Below are 21,849 nucleotides of genomic sequence, written 5' to 3'. Positions count from 1 at the left end.
AGTACAGAAGGCATTGAGAACCTCATAGCATCAGGCCTCTAACTCTGTTTGGCAGCTATTAATCTAAGTCTCTTTAGACACAGATCATTATATTAAACCATTTACATTAAAAACAAAAGTCAGTGTGATAACAAGTCATCACATTTAGTATTAGAAACATACAAAATTGACACTAATTACAGAACGCTTAGCTAGTTTGACTATCTTAACTTTGAATTTCAAGACTTTCAGAATTTGGTGTTTCTTGTAAATTTAATCTTAAAAATTTCTTTTTTTTTTAATTTAAAAAATTCTTGAAATTCAAAATATTGATATATGGCTGAAACCTCATCACCACCACATAGGAGGGTTTTGTGTGGGAATAATATATTTAATTTATATTTGTTACATGTTAGTTTAAAGCAGTGTTTCCCAAACTTGGGACGCCACTTGTTAAGGGAAAGCCCCTGGCGGACCCGGTCGGTTTGTTTACCCGCCGCATCTGCAGGTTTGGCCGATCTTGGTTCCCATTGGCTGCGGTTCGCTGCCCCCTGGCCAATGGGGGCTGCGGGAGTGGTGGCCAGTACATCCCTCAGCCCGCGCCACTTCCCACAGCCCCCATTGGCCAGGCACAGCAAACCAGGAAAGGAGGGGGATTCTATCAGAATCTTAGTTGAAGTCATCTACAAATTGTTTCCATGTATGTTGTCTTATAAGTCTAATGTTAGAGTCTCATTCAATCCATTTTCCATTTATGTCACAGTCTGTTCTTGAACAAAGGATGGTATTTTCTGATTCCAGTCTGGAAGCATGCTTTTATTTTATTTATTGAGACATAAATTTAAGCACTGCACTCTTTTACTCAAATGTTCCTTTTAGCTTTAAAGTATCACTTAGAACTCAAAATGAAATTGTAAGGAATTAAGTTACATGGATGTTTTAACATCAGGCAAATCACACTGTTTAGGTTTAAGTATGAAAGCGTAACAGCTGTTAGAAACGTAAAAATTACATGGAAGATTATCACCATACATTCTAGGAATTGAGTGATTTATGTAATTCTGGGAAAGAATTCTAAAAGAAATATAATCAATGACAAGATTGAAAGGAAGCATCACTGTACAGAAGAGACAGTGTATTTATCAGCATTCCAAACCCTATTACTGATTCTGTTTCCTTTAGAATTCTCTCTTTATTAGCCTGAATGTAGTTATGATATTATAGTTCCTAATCATTCATGCAAGAGTTTGACTATGAAAAGCATTTCTAAAACTCTTTGTAACCATGGATATAGTTTGTCAGATATATTTTCTTTATTCCTATTATGTCCTAGGTTTATTCGCTAGAATAAACTGATGTACAGTCCCATACCATACCTTCCATGAGAACTGTTTTATTGGATTGCCAGTTTTTATTTCCATAACTGGCTATAATTTATAGTAGTTTAGAATACAGCAAAAGCAAATCACTTCTGTAACATTAGTAGTGAATACAATCACAGAAGTTCTGTTTCAGCAGTGTTCCCTGAATATGCTTACTGCAACTTCTAGCATGGCTGGCTTGCATAGGTCTTCTGACACATGAGGGCCTGGCCATCGCTTCCTGTTACTCTGTGTAAATACACCTTGTAGAGGTGCACGATAACTAGGCAGCATTGTGGTGCTGAAAGTTAACGAGCCTGCATTTAAACTTTGATTCTTGTTTACAGCAACATTTGTTAAAACATTCTCTCTCTTCTCATTTTTATCATTGAGGGAAAGGAGTTGTAGGGTCTCTCTCATATCCACAACCCATCCCATATCCAGAGTTGGCGTAAGGGGGGCCGGGGATAGTCTCCCATTGCAACCCCATGTTGTAGAGGTGGGAGATAGGTTCCACCCTCACAACTGGAGGATAGGAGTGTGCAGCTAGTAGCTGCTGTCAACTACTGGTTTACTGAAACTACAGGGGAGTTCTGTTCTAGCAACAGTCTTCTTTTCTGCACTGTTCCCAAAGGGCTATGGTTGAGAGAAGTCTAACTCTTAACATGTTCTTGTGGTGGATTATTACGGAGCCAAATTTATCTTTAACTATATCTTTAACCATTTAATCTGAACTGTCAAAGATCATCCATTGGTCCTCTTCTCCCACAACCATCTGTACACTTTCTTCTATACCCCTTTATATATCCGGGGAGAAGAGGGGGACCTGTCATAATCTGCAGAGCCACCACCTTGTCCTCCAACTACCTCCATCACAAAAAGCTTAAAAAAGCAATACCAGCTGCATATAGCTAGGCAGATTACAGACTAAACTCACTACCTACTATGCAAAATATGCTTATTTTACTTTTATCTTGTCCTCCCACTCTCTTCCTGCCCATCCGTTTGTTTCGTCTGGCTCTTAAACCTAGATTGTGAGCTTTTTGGGACAGGGACCATCATCTTTTTGTTACAGTCATACAGAGCCTAGGACAATGGGGACCTTACCTTTGACTGAGTCTCAATATGCTACTGTAATACCAACAGTAAACTGAGTTCATTTGATTTCTAAATAAATTATATTTTTAAGTTTTCATTTCAGTATGAATGTCTTTTCTTAATTATAAATTTTGTTTTGGTTTTTTATATGGGATTGGAGATGCCCATAACTTACTAAATTCTACCATTAATTTTTTGTAGTAGCTCTGTGTATTGATTGAATTTTTATAAATATAAATAATAAAACAGAGCATTTAAATTTGATGTACAGCTTTTTGACAAGGAGCTAAATTTTGCCTCCATGAATGGCCCCACAATGAACACAACCCAATATGTATGCTAAAAAAACAACATTAAAATACACCCATTTTGGCCAGGAATGAATTCTGTCAGGAGATTGCCCAATTTGTGGAGAGTGAAGGGGGCCAGTGTCGAGTCAGTTGCATCTATTCAAAAATATTTGTAAATCATGCTCCAGAACAAACCACCACTATTTCTGTCATAGAGGACCTGTGGGTTTTGGGGAAGCATGTTAGGGATGTAAAACTTCTGCTTTGCACTCCCTGTGCCGAGCACAGTATTCTGATTCATGCTAATGCACAGGGTCCTGCCAGAACTTGCCCAAGCTTATGACTTTGGATTTTGTCCAATTGACTATTTTGCCTAAGATATTTGCAAATGATATTGTTACATTAATATTTTGAGAGTGGTGTTACTGGTTCCTAGTATATCACCTAGATTTTCACATGAGAAAAAAGAAACCATCTTCTAAAGCAGAGATAAAGTGTATATATATTTGAAATATATATACACAGAACATGAGATTATGCTTGATGAGAAGTAAGGAAATATTTGTGCACAAGAAAGGATACATTTTCTTAAAGTTGAGGCCAACTTTCACACATACATGTACCCACTTTTGCCAAAGCAAATTGACTAACTGTGCCCACAAAAGGCACTTGCATGAGCAAATATCTTTTTGCATGCACCAGTGGCTTAGTTGTATGCACGTGCATTTTTTGCATACAAACCTCTGCTTCCATATTTGGAAAATTTATCCTTAAATATAAAATCATATAATTATTTCTATTTCATTTTTTAACTTCAGTAAACACACACCCATATAAATGTACAGCATATGGTACCTTAAAGAAGGCAGCCCCACTTGTCTTTGCCTTTGGAATTCTTTTACAAAGTCCTGGCTTATTTTTGCATCCCTGCTGAGGTTATTCATTAGACGTGTGAACTGCTTGGGTTTGTTCCTGCATTCCACTAATAGATGGCGATAAGCAGTGCGGTTAAATGTTAAGTATCCAAGAGCACCAGCTGAGGCTATACGAACCTAGAAGAAACAGAAATGTCCCTGATACTGGTTTGAGGCTGATTCTAATTCTGATTTCAAAGATGTATTCTTCACATTAAATAAAGCAACTATATTATCAAAACGAGCAAGGATGCATGCTCACAGCTCTCAACCTGACAAAGAAGATAAATTTGGGTCTACCACTGGTAGCCTGACTTAAGCCAGCAGTTTATTCCATCACTGCTACAAGCCTGAACCAAGAACTTTGCATTGATTGTTATGTATTTGATTCCTTTAACCAATTTTAACTCTCACCTTTCTTTCTTTCTTTCTATGAATAAACCTTTAGATTTTAGGGATTGGCATCAGCATGCTTTTTGGGTAATATGTACATTATATATTGACCTGGTTGTGTGGCTGGTCCTTTGGGATCAGAAGAACCTTTTAGTTGATGAGAATAGTTGTAAAGAACCACTCACCTTTAAATCGAGTGTTTTCAGTGGTAATACAAGGACTGGAATGCCAGAGGAAACTGCTTTTATGACTTCTTGTTAGCCAAAAGAAACAGAAGTTTACTTTTGTTGCTGGTTTGGTATATCATAAGGGGAATAGCAACCAGTCTTGGGGTGTGTCTGCCCTATTTCTCAGCAGTTCATCCTGAATTTGGCATCCTCAGTTGTGACCCACTGAGGCACGGTTACAATTATCTACAACTGATAGCCTGACTATTAAGAGAGAAGCCTTAGCTGTGCCAAGTGATCTTCGAAAGCAATTAGAACTCTTCTCCAGGCAAGATTCAACACTAAAGGGCTGCTCCTCCATCTGGGCTAGGTTTAGCTCGTGGTGTGAAGAACATAAAAAAAAATCCCAAGGATCCTGGTATCTCAGATATCCTGGACTTTCTTCAGGAAGGGGTAAACTATGGAATTCAGCCCAGCTCCACACCACACCAGGTGTCAGCAATAAGTAACCTCCTATTTTCTGGATCCTCTGGTTCCTTAACAGAGAACCCTCAAGAATCCAGGTTTCTTAGAGCAATCAGACTGGCTAAACTTGTGGTTAAACTATTTGTTCCCAAATGGGGACCTCCCCTAGGATTAAAAGTCCTAACCCCACACCCTTTTGAGCCATTGACATCAATATCTCTATTCTACCTATCCATCAAAATCTGTTTTTTTGGTCACCATCACGTCTGCTAGATGAGGTTTTGAACTGGCAGCTCTATTCACATAGGAATTCCACTGCATGTTCTATGATGACAAGCTGGTGTGAAGAATACTGGAATTGTTCTTGCCTAAGGTGAATTCATTTTTCCATTCCTCACAGGAGATACTCTTCCCTTCATTCTGTCCAAAGCCACAGCATCTGAGAAAAAAGCTCTGGCACACTTTAGATGTTCAAAAAGCATTAAAGAGCTCCAAATCAACAAGAAGCTAGGGCTCCTTTTTTATATCCTTTCATCCAAAGAACCAAAGGCTTAGGGTATCCAAGCTATTAGTAACTATATGGATCAAGCTAGGCATCATAGAAGTATGCAAGACACCAGGTGATCCAGCATTAAGGCACGTGCCACAAGAGCTATGATGACTGCATAGGCAAAAAGTACTTATGCTTTTACTCTAGAAAACTGCAGGGCTGCAAAGTGGTCATAAGTTAACACCTTTATTAGATCCTATAAAATGGACTTTCTGTCCTTCACAGAGGCCTCCTGTGGCAGGGATGCTACAAGCAGTGATCTAGTAATAGCATTGCCATTTTGGGCAATTAAGTTGGGGGAGGGGGATGTCTTCCTTATCTCAATCTTTTTTCTTAATTCTCCTGACTTCTGTTCACTGCTGTCTACCTCACATACATCTCAGAATAGTGGTAGATTCTGCTAGCAGAAAGGAAATTATCAGGTAAGAAATTTACCATTCACGATCAGGATTTAAGTATTTAACAAACATACACTGAAACCTTTGCGGGAAATCCTGGCCACCTGAAGTCAGTGGAAGTTTTGCCATTGATTTCAATGGGGCCAGGAGCTTTGTCTTACACAGTTATCTTATTTTTAATATGTTTTTGGTTGTTTAAGAGAGGTTTTATAAAATATTTCTACTGGTACATATAAAGCTAACATTCATTAGCTAATTGTGCAAACAGATTTAATTAATAAAGAAGAAAAATAAATTTAAAAACCACAACATGAACATTTTATTTTGGGGAGATGGCAGAAATTTTACCTCTTCTTTATCTGAGTACAAATGATAACAAAGATGTTGGATAGTTCCTAGTTCAGTAATTGCTTCTGGAATACCTGCTCTTGTATGAGCCAGGCTAGCCAATAATTTCCCTACAAATTAATTAGACACTAGAATTACATATTATATAACGTCAAACATATTATCAGTTTGTTCACTTCTAGTCTCCTGCATAATCTTAATGAAATGCTTTGTTTTTTCAAAATGTGTTTAAATATTATCAGTGAAGTTGTCATACCCACAATCTTTTGCCTTCTGTCATTATTTCAACTGTGATAGTCTCAATATGTTTTTTATAACTATTGCATCTAAAATGTTGGATTTCTGCCTCCAAGAAATTTGCTTTTGTAAGAGGAATAATTTTAAAACACTGTAGCAGTATTTTATTAAATACATCTCCTTTATCATCTTTGGGCAAAATCTTGAAATCCTTCCTTAGTTTTTACTCATTCATTACCTAAGCAAAACTCTCATTGATGTCTATACGAATTTTGCCTGAGCAAGAATTGCATAAAAATGGAGGGCCAGATTATAAATCTACAGAAACAGATGAAGGCTGCATTGTGTCTCAGAGTCACAATTCAGTCCCCGGGTCCCACCTTTTTAGAGGGGGAAAGTAATCTGCTAAAGCTTTTTTCTGAATGTGGATTACTTCTCCCGCTACACTAGTTTAAGTATGCTAGGCAGACCATAGGGTGGCATGGGAGTGGGAGTAGAAGCCCTGCAGAGGCTGCTCCTCCCTTCCCCAGCAGTAACTCAAAATGTGGGTAGCCATTGCAGCAGACCAAAAGATGCCTTATGTCCTCTTACTCCTTTGTGCAGGCATTTTGGAAGAGCCAGTCTCCTGACCTGAGTCTGCCATCTAATACTACACAGTAAGTTTCAATATCTCATTTTGGAGAAACAACAGTATTTTAAGGACATGCTTAACTTTATATTACTATGAGTTTTTGCTCATCTTCTATAATTCTTACCAGTTAGAACAAGAGTAGCGGTCTTTTCAGAATTTAGTAGTTCAACTAAAATAGTAACCCCTCTTGCAGACAAAGTAACTTGGTCCACATCCACTATGACTTTGGCTAAAACAACAATCTGAAATCAAAAGCAGACCGTTTTTAAAAGATATGGATTGTTTAAGTAGGTTTCTTCCATTTCCTTTTTTCTTCACGTATTAATAAGAAAATCACTTATTGTGTATAGTGTTGTACGTTTACATGACACTTTCAACCCTACCACTTGCAATTTGGACCTTTGCCTATTGGCAGAAAAAGGCACAACCTTAGTATAGACATGTCAGTGCAATACAAGCAATTTTATCCATATAACTCATACATCTTCAGGTGTTACAGTCTTTTCCACTACTCTATACATCTGTTGGTTTGTTAAAATTATCTTGATACAATAGTTATTCTTTTCTTATGCTAAAATAAAAACACGTAGGGAAAAAAACATGCATTCCTTAATCAGACAGAATTCCCATTGATTTTTGTCTGAGTAAAGATACAGGATCAAGTCTATAGCCAACATTTTCTTCTACCATGAAAAACAGTCCCAAGTTCTGATTATTTTTGAAATAGTTCATGACTGGAGGCTTGCAGAGAAGATGAGGATCTTCAAAATCTGTAATGTAATTTACACATTTTATAAGTGTTACTATATTCGGCCATTTAAGCTCTTTGAAAAGGACTTTATATTAATATTTTTGTGTAAAAATCAGTTCTAATAACCATAACATTACACATAATACATCTTAAACTGGTAATGGGCCTATATGTTTTGTGTGTTATGTGTAAAAGCCCTGTTCCTATACCTGAAACGCAGCCATTGCTTTATCTGTCTCAATTTCTGATTGCAGAAAAGGTTCAAATGTAGACATCGTAATTGCGCCGGTCTCCAGTATCAGGAACTGTTGGACAGGATTGTTGTATGCAAAAAGGGCTAAAGCATATCCAGCTCGTAAACAAATATCCTTAAACAAAAAAACAAATACAAAACCCCACAGAAACATGCGAGCTCTGAAGTTTTCATACTATCTAAAAATTAAAAAATAAAATACTGTATTCTTTGATATGTTAAAATAGTTACCAACCCCATCCTCATATTTTTGTCTTTGTTTTTATTGATTTTCATATAAATACTGCAGGCCAAATCCTCAGAGACTAGATAACGATAAGAATGACGCTCACCACACTGACACTTCTCTTTAACCAAAAAACCCCAATCAAGAACACACAAAAAAATCCCTCCTGAAACAAACAGACAGAACAAAAAAGGAAATAAATACAATTGAAAAAAACAAACCCTATCCCGGCAGATTTTTATCCCAAAAAAGAAGAAGTGTCAGAGACTCCATACAGTCCACTAAGGACTTCACTATTGCTACTGAATTTACATGGAAGTATTTCAGACACTATAGTGAGGGGCAGCAGTATAAAACATAAGGTAGATGTTGTACAACACAAAGCTGTGTGATTCAGCTAGACTCTACAGCTGCAGATGTCTGTCTGTCCCCGAAGTGAGAAAGAACACATGCAGAGGCACCCATATAGCTGTCTAGCTTCCCTCACCGCAACTACCAGAAGCTGGAAGATGCTGTTGGTAAGGTACTGAGCATGTGCTAAGCCTCCCCAAATCCACTTCAGAACACATTTCTGTGGCTGACAGCTGAGAAGACTGGATGGATGGAGCAATGGAGCCCAACAGTGATCTTGCAGCTCACTGCTTTGAAATGGAAGTGAGAGTCTTGGAGCAAAGTAAAGGACCCTCAGCCTGAAGAAATCCCTCTCTCTCTGGTGATAGGGGCAAGAGGAACATGCACATACCCTGAAACCTGCTAACTCCCAACCAGTATAATTAACCTTGCTTTTTGTCCTGTGTTAATGTTATGGACCTGTTCCTGATCTCCCTCTGCCCCCTGCAGTAACAATAGTAAAAAGTTTACTGATACCTGAATTGACATCCACAACTCCAATGAAGGGGAAAAGGAGAGTCAAGATCCATAAAGGGCAGCTTTGGGGGAAGGGCTCAGAGCTCAATGGCATGAGCTCTCTTCCCACCTTCTATTCACGGAGTGGGTGCAGATCCCCTCCAACATCCTTTCACACCAGGCACAATTGTCCTCAGGAATTATTAGCACTTCCAGAGGATGCGTGCATGATGTAAAGGACTTCCAAGTCACTTACACATATTCTGGGTTTAAGGTTTGACCCTGTTTCCAGTAGTCAGTAGCTTCTTCCTAAATTGAGGATCTTGTGGTCCTGAATTTAGTGTGTGCCTTGATTCTGAACAATAGTCTTGAATTAGTCTTGAAATTGTGATAGCATTTATACCATTAACCCTGCTGCAACTGTACTTAAGCTTTATACAGGGTAAAACAGATTTATTTAGGGTTTGGACCTCACTGGGAGCTGGGCATCTGAGTGTTGGAGACAGGAACATTTCTTAAGCTGTTTTCAGTTTATCCTGCAGCTTTTGAGGGATGTGGTTCAGACCTGGGGCTGTGTTTGTAGCAGGCTAGCGTGTCTGGCTCAAACAAGGCAGGGTTCTGAAGTCCCAAGCTGCCAGGGAAAACGGGTTCAGAGGTAGTCTCAGCACACCAGTTGGCAGTCCCAAAGGGGTTTCTGTGATCCAACCTGTCACAGTCTTCTCTCTAGGATTCTCTCACGGACACACACTGTGCTGGACCAGGCTATGTCTGCAGCTTCCTTCTTCATATGCCTTTGTTTTGGGTGGGGACTGCTATAAATGAGCTTAACTGTTTCTTACAGCTGTCAAATTAAGAACAGCTGTTACACCCACCAGCTTCAATAAGGTTTAACCCAACCCATAAGAGTATTAAAAAAATAGTTATATTAAAAGGACATACTTTTGATATTTGTGTCTGACATGTGAAGTTGGATCTACTGTATAGTAAATTTGGTATGCCATATTTGGCTTATGGTGACACTATGACATTAATATAGAATATTTTTTCCTAAATTAATACTGCTACTTTATCAAGTACAGTACCTTATCAGGTGCATTAAGAAGTTCAAGAACATCACTATAAACGAAACCTTCCTCCTCTTGTAACACAGTCTGTAAATTACTGTTCCTTAAAACAATGCAAGCCAAGGAATATGCAACTTCAACCTAAATATATATTTTTAAGAAAAATACAGATATTATATACTTACACTTTGCAGAACAAATTCATGGCATATTTTATTTAATAAGCAGAAAATCAGTTTATACTAGAAAACTAAGTATGTAGGAAAACTCACTTCAACAAAATATAATTGAGGCCAAGACTTAGTAGGTCTCCAAAAAAAAAAAAGGATTCAATATTTATATGGATAATGGAAACATCCACAGTTACATTAGACAAAATTTACAAAATATATTATTTATAATATATAAATATATAATATATAAATATATTATTAAACCTTCATGGCATAAGCCAGCACTGAATTAAAGGTGTTAAGAAAAAACTTCCTGTATGGTCAGGTTACTTTTTAATTGCCCTCTTCAGAGGTTCTTGCATCTTCCTTTAAAGCATATTGGTCAGTGCTAGAGATTGGATACTGGACTAGATAGACCTCTGGTCTGAACCATGTTAGGATATAGATATTCAGGCCTGTCTGTAAAGGCCTATACTCTAAGAATTTAGGTGTATTCTTATCACTTGGCTAGTGACAGAGGTATAAAAGAAAGAATCAAAATCACTGTCTGCTGGTGTAAGGGCCTTCTCTTACTGTGACAGTCTGAGGCCCTGTTCTTAGGCTAAGGCCTTTGGCTAAGCAGCAGAGGCAGCCATAAGCTGGGAAGCGAATGGTCACATCCTCACATTCCAAACTAGTCACACTGAAATAAGGTGCTATTCGGCTGTTAGGAATACAATCCTGTCCTGATAGTTCCTATCACCTCCAGAGAAAGGGAAGTGCCTAGAAAATGTAAAAGGAAACTTAGTTTGATAGCATCCTGTCTGGCAAGAACTCACTTATCAATAGCTGGGATGTGAAATCCTCACTTCTGTATTGTCTTGTCATTATAGTTCCCACTTTGCTGTTGTTTGTCTGTATAATCTCTGTCTGGTTTTGTGATTGTTCCTGTCTGCTGTATAATTAATTTTGCTGGGTGTAAACTAATTAAGGTGGTGGGATATAATTGGTTACATAATCATGTTACAATATGTTAGGATTGGTTAGTTAAATTTCAGGAAAATGATTGGTTAAGGTATAGCTAAGCAGAACTCAAGTTTTACTATATAATCTGTAGTCAATGAGGAAGTGACTGGGTGTGGGTGGGCATGTGGGTGTGTGTGATGGGAACAGGGAATGGGGGTAAGAAAATTGGAATCATGTTTTGCTAAAGTGGGAGATGGGAACAGGGAATGGGGATAAGAAAATTGGAATCATGTTTTGCTAAAGGGGGAAATGGGAACAGGGAATGGGAGTAAGGAAGTTGGAATCATGTTTGGCTAAGGGTAGGAATGGGAACAGGGACACAGGTGTAAGGCTCTGTGGTGTCAGAGCTGGGAAGGAGGATACTAAGGAAGGAAACTGGAATCATGCTTGCTGGAAGTTCACCCCAATAAACATCGAATTGTTTGCACCTTTGGACTTCGGGTATTGTTGCTCTCTGTTCATGCGAGAAGGACCAGGGAAGTAAGTGGGTGAAGGAATAAGCCCCCTAACAAACCAGTATGTGAATTCCTGTGTTCCTGATCTCAGATCATAATCAGCTTGTGCCTTGAAGTAAGAACTGATTGCTCTTGTAATTTATATACCATAAGCAAATGGTATTTTGTCCATTACACTACAAGGTCTTTGGTTAATTGGTTTATTTATGTAGTTTAAATTATACCTATACTTCAGGATTAGAGAGACAAAATGACCCACTTGTAATTCTTGTTCTTTGAAGATAGCAGAAACACTCACATGCAGGGCCATGCTTCTGTATGACCAGATTCATATGTTTTTCAGCCAATCCTCACCGCAGATTTAATGTCTTAAAAGATAGCTTTAAAGCATTCTGAGCCTGGTCATTCAAAGCTTTGTCATATTCTAAGGAATGAAGACTCCAGAACTGTGGATATCTTATAATTCTACTTACTGCACCCTTAGAGAAGCAAAGTATTCATGTGCTCTCATAGGACCAGCATATAGCAGGTAGGTTTGGTCCCATATGCCTCACTGTGCACTGAAGATGTGCCAGCATATCAAACTGTCATATGTTACTCCCTGCATAAAAAACACACTCAAAAGGGACGTTATGAATTAGCACAGGGAAGTCCAATATTTATGAGCAGTTCATCTAGAAAAAACAACTTACTCAAGAGAAATCCACAAGGGAAAAACAGAATCCTTACAGCACATCTTTGAAGTTTTAAATTACTTTTGTGATTGCCTTCATACACTTAAAATAAGGGACAGTAGTTTTTTAGGCATGGTTTGCAATTATTCCTCAGTAGCTGGCATTTGAAGTGCCTTGTTAAGGAGGGATATTATTTATTTAGTTTTGTTTTCTCATGCTCTAAGCTGCAAAATGAGATGGCAAGAAGTGTTCTCAGAAAGTTCAATTCTGAATATTTTTCAGCCACAGAACATGCGCACACATACACCCCTGCCCCCTCACAACACCATTATTCCACACCTTTATCTGAAGAGAATTATGATTTTTAAGCAGGTGAACCAGTATTGGTAAGGCCTGTTCCTCCACTATGTTTTCCTGGCTGACTGGATTATTTGTATGAGCCACACCTGTAAGAGTCCACATGTCAGATGTATCCCGTGTAAGACATTTGTGCAAGAGAAAAACAGAAAGCATAAAGAAAAATTGTCCACTTTATACCCAATTGTTGCAGATTATGTAATAACAAGAGTACTATATTCTTTTCACTTGAAATAACTAAGTATTAGAGCTGATCCAGGTGTTTCACATTTATGTACAAGGACCGTGTGTACATAAAGGTATGCCTGGCTTCTGTTGCTGACAGCTCCCTAGAAAAAGATATATGGAGGAAAGGAAGGTGAGCATGGAGTAAATTCAAAGAAGCCCAGCAGATGGTGAATTTTCATTAATATGTTTCCAAACATTAAGTCTTGGAGACTGTAATAAGCACTAATTATCCCAAAGATTGGCTTCCTGAGGATATTTCTAGTTATAGAGAAACTGGAGAACCACTTTGCCAAAAAAGTCCATCCTACACTAAATAATAGTCCTGACTAAATCTAAGTAATGATTTCCAAATACATGCACAGACATTTAAAATTCCAGAGACTTGACTAAAAGTTGCCTTAGGTGTCACTTTTGCTCTTAGTGATTGAACATAAACATCTTCTAGAATGGGTACCTCTGCTTCCTTGTAATCGGGTACAATGCACTTGACTATTTCAGATTCACCATTTAGTATGGTTTATCCAGCTGATCTAGCCTCATATGTCAAGAAGAGACAGGACAGAGAGCTTATTTTAGGAGGACAAATACATTTTGCCAAACCTGAAGACTCATTTCAAATCTGTTCTAAAAACATGTTATTCTTGGGATGAATGTAGATTGGGGGAAAGGAAATTATCTGATCTGGTTTACATTAAATTTCAAGAAAATCATAGTAATGAATTTGGGATTTAAATACTGGACTACCTTATTTTTTATGAGACACCAAAAAGAGTTTAGACAAGAAGGTTTCGAGAGCTTGTTAACTTTCCTGCTGTACATGATGACAACAAAAATGTCCTCTTCAGCAGGGTTTGAAGTTGGGGAGGAATGCTGGTACTCTCCAAACAAGTAGTAGATGCAACATTCACACTTCCAGCATCTACCCCGTTAGTCACATCCACTTTCTCATGACTCTCTCATAGAAATAGTATTAGAATGTGAATCACGTGATTTTCTACGGTTGGCAGGTCAATCACCCAGCATGACAATTAAATTTGTAGACATATAATACATTGCTGTAAAAAACATTTTGCTTTAAAGGAAAACTGCCACACACAAAAACAAAACCCAAGTGCGGTTTTGTGCCTTTTTTTCTTCTTTATGATATACAAAAAAAGTCCTGAAAGGGAGGCAATTCCTGTGGAAAAAAAGTATTTTTCCCTTTTTGCTTTTTACTTAGAAATTCAGGTTTTGTGTACCTCAGAAACTTCTATGGATGTTTGAGAACTAGTAGGTTTTTACATCAGAGCAATTGTACAAGTAAAACTTGAGTAACTGAAATAGGAAGTGATTTTTATTTAAACTTTTTAAGGCACTGGTTTTTGGCTTGGGGCTTCTTTTTTTTTTTTTTTTGTTAACACCAATTTAAATATGGAAGAAAATATGCCATTACTAAGGATTCAACACCTTCATTTACGGGCTGTGAAAGCACTCAATGCACATATTTAGGTCATCAAAGTCTTCCAACAAAAACAGGCATGACAAGACTTGACATTTCTGATATTTTGAGGATGAAAACAAGAAAAAAAAACTTTCAGGTCTTTTTTATACACCATAAGGAAATAAGTTGGCATACAATTAATATTTTTTATTTTTAAAATACCCCCAAGTCAGATTGCAGTCCCAAAAGAGTTTACATTCTTAATTTTTAGATGTGGCACAACAAATAAGGGTAAGAAAAAACCAGCCAGCCAGGATATGACAAGAATTACAAAAACCTGATGATCCCCAGGATCCAGACAGCTGGCAGCAGCATGCTCATAAGAAGCTTCTTCTGAAACATACTGATAGAGAAGCCAATTATGGGATAATAACAATGCTAGAAAAGTAGCTGATGCTGACAAAATAACCACAGATTAAAACAATGGTTTGTGCAGGGAAATTTCTATAGTAAAGTGCCTACTGGAAACCTTTATCCCAGACAGTAGATCAGAAAGTACAACTAAGTAGTGGCACTGGGGGATTGGAGTGAGAAAATTATTTTCACTGTTGGGCTGCTGCACCAAAACTATTTGTCTACATTGGCACTGCAGTGGTGGAAATTGGTAAGGTGAAGGACCACATAGTGTTTAGCTGTGGCATTTTAATTACCATCACTGAAAGCAATTTGGTGTGTGACATTTCATAGGCATGCTAGGGGCTCCAAACAGTGGTTACCATGACAAAATTATGTAATTTACACAAAAGTTTAATGTCTGAATAAAGTAAGAATTTTGTTCTTGGCAAATTATTTTTCTTTATATTGAAAAGTTATATTTCAATTATACACTAATATTAATACTAAATAAAATATTTTCTTCTTTCATTGATATTGTTTCAAACTGGTTTGCATTTTTCCCATTCAAAACCACTTAAGATTTGTTTGTTTCTTTTTTAAAAAAACACCTTAAAACATAAGAAATTCTACAAACCAATACAAATGGTCCCCAGGGCTCTGATGACACTCAGGAGTGTGCCCTCTGCTATCTTTGCGCTTCTCAACAATCGAACCAAAGGGCCAATTCCATTCCCTTCACATATTTGATTTTGATGAAGTTTGCTATCTTTGCTAAGAGCTATGACTGCTTCACCTCCTTCCAAAACAAAGCAAAAATGTACGTTTAAAAATCTCCAATAAACTGTCCAATATTTTCCAAATTTATGCAAAACAAACAAACAAAATCTTACCAACATACTGCATTTTATCAGATGGTGACAAAAGCATATCAATAATAAAGCTGTACCCAATCTGTTCTGCCATTAACTTTTGCTGCTTCAGTGTTTGTCCTGCCAGTGCCCACAAAGTTATAGCACCTTGTTCCTTAACGGTCAAGTGAAATGCCTGAAAGTTTGAAAAAAGCAAAGTTTTTCCTTCACTAGCAGAATTTTAAGCCTTACACATTTAAAAAATGATTTATTCAATGATATTAAGGGGTTTCCAATTATTCCAAGTAATTCAGCCTATTTTACGCTTTTTTCTAATGAACAGATTGATTTAAGATTTGAGAAAAATAAAAATGCAAAATGAATTCTTGCCTTCAAGAGCTTTAAAAGATATTTTGTTGCTGATTTTGCCAGAAACTGTTTCTGTATACAAGAGTTGTTATCCGATAGTGCTTCTATAGCCATAGCACCTTTCACCTGCACACTGATTTTCCTTCCACGGAGAAGTTCAACCAGAGGACCAATTGCATCTGCATTTGCAATAGCATCCTGCATCTTCTCATTCCCCCGAGCAAGTTCTGCAAGAGCTGCTGAAGATACAGCCTGTAGTACATCTTTAAATACATCAAGTAGTAGTCAAACAGTGATAAGAATCAACAAAATTCTCTCTTTTTTCCTTAGAAGGTTTTATTTCAGACTAGTAGTAATTGTATTTCAGAGAGATGTTAGGGCTAATACACTTGTAGTGTACTGATACGGATAGCTAAAATGCTGACTAAACATTTAGCCATTTCTGACTTCTGGATATTCTTCAAATTTAAATCATAAGGCTATAGATGGTCAGATGCCCCAAAAATGTGATCCACACCACTAATGTGACCTTGCGAACTTTAATGTAGGCTAAACTAGGTGGTTGCACAAGGCAGTACTACTTGATTTCATGGAAACCTTGCAAGAAGAAAATATTTTTACAGGTCAAGAACATGGGAGAACACTTCTTATAAGCTTTTTGCAGATAAATTATTAACTTTAATGTTGCCTTAATATTGTATTATCACCCATGTCTAAACTGTACATATAGGAATTGTTCTCATATGCCTTGGGTTGTTATAAATGAAAACCAAAGCATGAAAAAGAAAAAAATAGTGAGCAAAATTCTACACCAATGCAACTCCACTCAAAACTGCGTACAGATGTGGTCCCCTCATCTCAAAAAAGATATACGGGCATTAGAAAAGGTTCAGAAAAGGGCAACTAAAATGATTAGGGGTTTGGAATGGGTCCCATATGAGGAAAAATTAAAGAGGCTAGGGCTTTTCAGCTTGGAAAAGAGAAGACTAAGGGGGATATGATAGAGGTATATAAAATCATGAGTGGTGTGGAGAAAGTGAATCAGGAAAAGTTATTTACTTGTTCCCATAATATAAGAACTAGGGGCCACCAAATGAAATTAATGGGTAGCAGGTTTAAAACAAATAAAAGGAAGTTCTTCTTCACTCAGCGCACAGTCAACCTGTGGAATTCCTTGCCTGAGGAGGTTGTGAAGGCTAGGACTATAATAGGGTTTAAAAGAGAACTGGATAAATTCACGGAGGTTAAGTCCATTAATGGCTATTAGCCAGGATGGGTAAGGAATGGTGTCCCTAGCCTCTGTTTGTCAGAGGGTGGAGATGGATGGCAGGAGAGAGATCACAAGATCATTACCTGTTAGGTTCACTCCTTCTGGGGCACCTGGCATCGGTAGACAGGATACTGGGCTGGATGGACCTTTGGTCTGACCCAGTATGGCCATTCTTATGTTCTTATGTTCTTAAATCAATTAAGTTGCACAGGGTAGAATTGAGCACAGAATTTTCCCTGCCAGTCTACCTTCCTATGTCTTTTTATTTCAGAGTCTGCAAATTATTCTGTATTAAAGCCTGATTTGTAAACAAATTTACCAGTCTGAAGGCAATTTTAAAGTAACTTGCATAGAAATATTGTGAAAAAGTAGTCTAAGTAGCAAAACATTAACATGGGCAACAGGGGCCTGATTCAAAGCCCACTGAAGTCAACTGGATTTTTTCAACTGACTCCAGTGGTTTTGGATCAGGCCCTACACAATAAAGCAAAAACAGTTACTCCTGGGGGAATTCTGCACCACTGCGCACTTGCATAATTAATGAGTTGTGCATATTTTTATTTTTTGGAGCAGAAAAAAGCTTCTGCCAGAAAGTTGCTGCAGTTCCGCCTTTTGCCCACCAGAGGGCACTATGACACTAGAACAAAGCAGCCTCAGGAGAAAATAACTTTGGCTGGAAAGTTACTGCAGTTCTGCCTTTTGCCCACCTGAGGGTGCTGTGCCAATAGACCAGAGCAGCAGCTCTGGGCCAGCTAGGAAAGAGAAAGAGCCTGCCTTCTTCACAGTGCCTGGCCTTTCGGGCCAGGTCAGGAGACAAGGGCTATGGGGAGACAGACAGTATGGGGCTGCTGTGGGGTCAGATAGGGGCTGATAAGGGCTAGTGAGGGAGGACAGAGTGGGGCAGGGGCTGAATGGGAGTGGAGGCACAGGGGCATATGGTGACGGAGAAGGGAGTGGCAGGGCCACATGGGGATGGGAGGAGTGGGTGTCTGAGTGGAGATGGAAAGACACATGTGGACAGGGGGTGCAAGGACACATGGGGACGAGGACAGATGTGCCTAACTGAATGGGAGAGGCTAGGGTTAAGCCAGGGTCTGCATGGGGGAATCCCTAACAATCCCTCCCCACCCATCCCCAAAAAATCTGTTCCATACTTATCCCACCCATACCCAACAACCCTCCAAGTTCACATCCAGGCTCCTTCCCAGGAATTACTTCCCTCTCCCTCAGCTCCCCTGTTACCCCTGACTCCCACAAGGCTTTGCACTGCTTCTGAGAGGTGCGGGAAATACGGTTCTGCATTGTAGTTTAAATGAATTATTACTCAGAATTCTGTATTAATATGCCTACTAAGTAATCTATTTGTCAAAAAACATTTCCTGAATCTTTTTTGTTGTCTGTATTGTTACAGACATACTTGCTGACAGGTATTTTGAAATAAATGACCAATAATAACTGAAACTGGTGTGATTAGATTATGTTATTTTGACAAATAAAACATGCAGAATTTTGCAGAATTTGAAAATATTGTGTGCAGAATTTTTTGTTGCAGAATTCGCCCAGGAGTATATAATAATACTCAAACCATTACTAATATGGAGAGTTTCCTTTTTTTCAAATGTCTACAGTAAGAATATTAAATGAACATGTAAAACTAAAAGTTTACCTGATTGTGAAGTTAGAAACTCAACAAGTGCTGGAATACCCTGATGTTCCTCCACTGTGCTTTGATTGAGTTTGTTCTGAATGCATAACACCCGGATACAATTTATTACATTAACTAACAAATCCTGTAATTTAATTTTCAAAAGATTTACCAAAGGAGGGATTCCACCCTAAAGAAGGAAAATAGCATATGGTCGTAATATGGAACAATCCCAAAGAAAGAGCCATTGCAATTACATTCCATGTGCTTCACAGTATATATATATAAATGAATGGAACAAAAGATGTCAAATAGGTTTAATCAACTATGAAAATTACTTCATATTGGAAAAGCAAAGGATTTTTTAAAAAATTCAGTCCTTTAAGAAAAGTAAAAAACGTGAACATAACTAACAGTTCCTGAATTAGGCTCACCAGCTCAGTTATGACATTTTGATTATTGTCGAACTGGGCAATATCATATAGGATAACAGCACAGCGAGACTGCAGTTCAGGTTCACCAGAACCCAACAATTCAATTAATACTGAAATGCCTCCTGCTTCTACTAAAGCTTTGGAAATGGTGAAGTGCGGTGAAATGTTACTCAGCACCCCTGATGTTATACATGCCAGCTTGATCTGCTGGCCTTTCAACAGATTGATTAGAGCGGGGATAGCACCTGCAATAAATAAGAAAACAAAACCATTATTATAGTCAGTTTGACAACCATCCAATATCATATTTGCTTATTGTTAATTTTAAATTGAGTTTATGAGAATTACATGAAATATTTTCGTAATTTCAAAAATAAAAACAAATGACAGGGACACTTAACATGCCAAGGCCTAAAATTTAATCCACCTACAAATATTATAATCTAATGGAAACTCCATTCCAACTATCCAGACATACAATAAAAATACTACTTTTGCCAAATGAACAAGGACTAAGCCAATACAGAGGCATTTTTATTCTAGAGGCCCCAGCCAGACCCATATTTATGTCAGTTCTTACTACTTCTCCTCATTCTTGAAATCCTGTTTTAAAGCCTTCCTTCAGGTTGTTGAAACTATCCTTCATGTCAAGTATCTTTTTTACACTTGTGACCCATGTTAGGGTTTCATTTAATAAATATTTTAAACCTTCTGTTTTGAACTGAGCTGAAATTATCATAGTTTTGCTGAATGTAGCACCTTTGGAGACTCTGTTTATGCACTAGTATTGTTGATAATGAGTGATGACTTGACAGCACAATTAATTTTACAAAAACTTATGGCTTTAAGATGTTAAAATAAAATCAAGTACACTTCCTATGCTATTTATATCACCTGCATCCAAAATGCATTTCCAGTAGAAATCTTTTGCTAAACAGAGAACTTCCAAGGATCTAACTGCCATTTCTGGCCTTGTAGTGTCTTCACACTGTAACATCTCTGTTGGGAATGTAAAACATTTTAAAAACATTTTCATTTCACAAAAACACAGCTGTCATTGAATGTGAACTTTAAAGATTATTTGACCTTAAAAAGAACACACTTTTTCAGTTGCCCTTTTTAGTAGCTTTTATCGTAAGGATACGCCAATTCAGGGATAAAAATCCTGGCTCCATCAAATTTAACTGACTTCATTGGAGCCTGTATTTTACCCCACATATGTTTCCATGTGGGTCAGGAAAAACAATCCTTGTTGGAGCTCATAGTTTTAAAAAAACGTCTCCAGTTTACAGTGCTGTTCCACAGACTGGCAGCTAAGTACTACGATAGGAATGAGTATGTGTGTGCACATATACCAGCTTGTTACAATGAGATACACAATAAAGGAAAAATTATCTTATTGGATAGGAGTGCTCTCATACCAAGGCCCTCCTAAGCAAAACTTCTATTATTGTCAATGGGAATTCTCTGCAACCCTCAAATGTTGTTACTCTGATTGCACTTGAAACAATATAAACAATCTGAATTTATCTTAAAATAAAACTTTCAGTTATGGCTTAAATTTCAAATAGCCAACCTGTACTTAACATTTAAGATGATTTCCAAGTCCTAATAACTGCCTTCTTCCCAGCAATTTTATATATATATCCATATTTACTTTTTAGTTTGGTGATCAATGGTCTATATTCTCAAAAATAACCACAGGATCAGGGAATCCAAACATTCCATTAATGTGTGTGCTACGTACTGGTTTTCTGTGTGTCTTTGCATATAGCAAGTAGTCCACTTTAGCAGTTTACTTTAAAAATTATACCATGGCAGCAGCCAGATTAAGTTTATGCGCTCTCTACATAAATAATCAAAGAAACAGTTTGTTGCTGACCTTTATTTATTTCAGTCTCCAAATCTAACAATATTTACCAAGAACATCTCTCATTTCAAAAATATTTTAAAAAAATATTTTAGAGGGTATGGGCAACTGTTTAAATTCTCTCTAGCACAAATTAAATGAAGAAAGGTTTGTGGAGAGGTAGGATAACGTGATAAGTGCTTCATTTTAACATTATGTTTCTATTACATTGCTTGCATTGCTTCTTCTGTAAGAAAATATATCCTCCCATCTTAATCCTCTTCCTAGTGTCCTCACCTAGTAAAATCATGAACTGCCCTTTGCAGAGTTTAAATTGAATGTCCCATATAATCTTCCTTTAATATTATTTCAGCTGTAGAGTATTTATTCTCTTTGCATATTACGATGTAAAGTTGACCTGCTTAGTTCTAAGCAAAGCTATTTAATTACATGTATAAGTACAAAGGGAAATTATTTAAATGAAATCACGATTTGAATAAATGCCCCAACTGGGAACAGTTTTGAATAGCAAGTAAGGCCTTGTTTGTCTTTTGTGCAACCCTTATTCACAGATGCCAGAAGCAGCAATTGAAACCATTACTATATAAGGAGATAACTTGATGGATACTCAACTCTTTCTTCATTATATTCCAGATTGGAGTTAATTGCCCTCATCTAGAGCAAAGCGAACCTAAATCAAGTAACTCTGGTCTCCCCTACATATAAGGATACTCAGGTAGTGTACAACCGTCAAA

General features: G+C 37.6%; 2 protein-coding genes across 9 annotated transcripts in view; one reads left to right on the top strand and one right to left on the bottom strand.

Moving 5' to 3' along the window:
* The window catches only part of OSGEPL1 (O-sialoglycoprotein endopeptidase like 1), a 47,551-nt gene extending 25,870 nt beyond the window's left edge, over window positions 1–21,681 (top strand). Inside the window, exon 10 of the mRNA XM_073306175.2 lies at window positions 21,667–21,681. The gene's annotated coding sequence lies outside the window, so the exon portion shown is untranslated. The remainder of the gene's footprint in view (window positions 1–21,666) is intronic.
* ANKAR (ankyrin and armadillo repeat containing) overlaps window positions 1–21,849 on the bottom strand; it is a 48,499-nt gene that overhangs the window by 11,746 nt on the left and 14,904 nt on the right. The window contains exons 11-22 of one of the 8 annotated variants that reach the window (XM_073306141.2): window positions 20,140–20,244; window positions 19,246–19,490; window positions 18,833–19,001; window positions 15,918–16,159; window positions 15,570–15,723; window positions 15,314–15,475; window positions 12,618–12,724; window positions 9,990–10,112; window positions 7,792–7,950; window positions 6,956–7,073; window positions 5,964–6,073; window positions 3,584–3,780 (exon numbers count right to left, since the gene is read on the bottom strand). In XM_073306141.2, coding sequence (XP_073162242.2) covers window positions 3,584–3,780; window positions 5,964–6,073; window positions 6,956–7,073; window positions 7,792–7,950; window positions 9,990–10,112; window positions 12,618–12,724; window positions 15,314–15,475; window positions 15,570–15,723; window positions 15,918–16,159; window positions 18,833–19,001; window positions 19,246–19,490; window positions 20,140–20,244 — 1,891 coding nt within the window. Of the gene's footprint in view, window positions 1–3,583; window positions 3,781–5,963; window positions 6,074–6,955; window positions 7,602–7,791; window positions 7,951–9,989; window positions 10,113–12,617; window positions 12,725–15,313; window positions 15,476–15,569; window positions 15,724–15,917; window positions 16,160–18,832; window positions 19,002–19,245; window positions 19,491–20,139; window positions 20,245–21,849 lie in introns of those variants that run through there. The other 7 variants (XM_073306142.2, XM_073306144.2, XM_078847991.1 and 4 more) reach the window with 7 other exon arrangements.

This window comes from Lepidochelys kempii, chromosome 11, assembly GCF_965140285.1.
Source record: "Lepidochelys kempii isolate rLepKem1 chromosome 11, rLepKem1.hap1, whole genome shotgun sequence".
Lineage (NCBI taxonomy): Eukaryota > Metazoa > Chordata > Testudines > Cheloniidae > Lepidochelys > Lepidochelys kempii.
The sequence above is the reverse complement of the archived record's forward strand: the minus strand, read 5'-3'. Positions and strand labels throughout refer to the sequence as shown.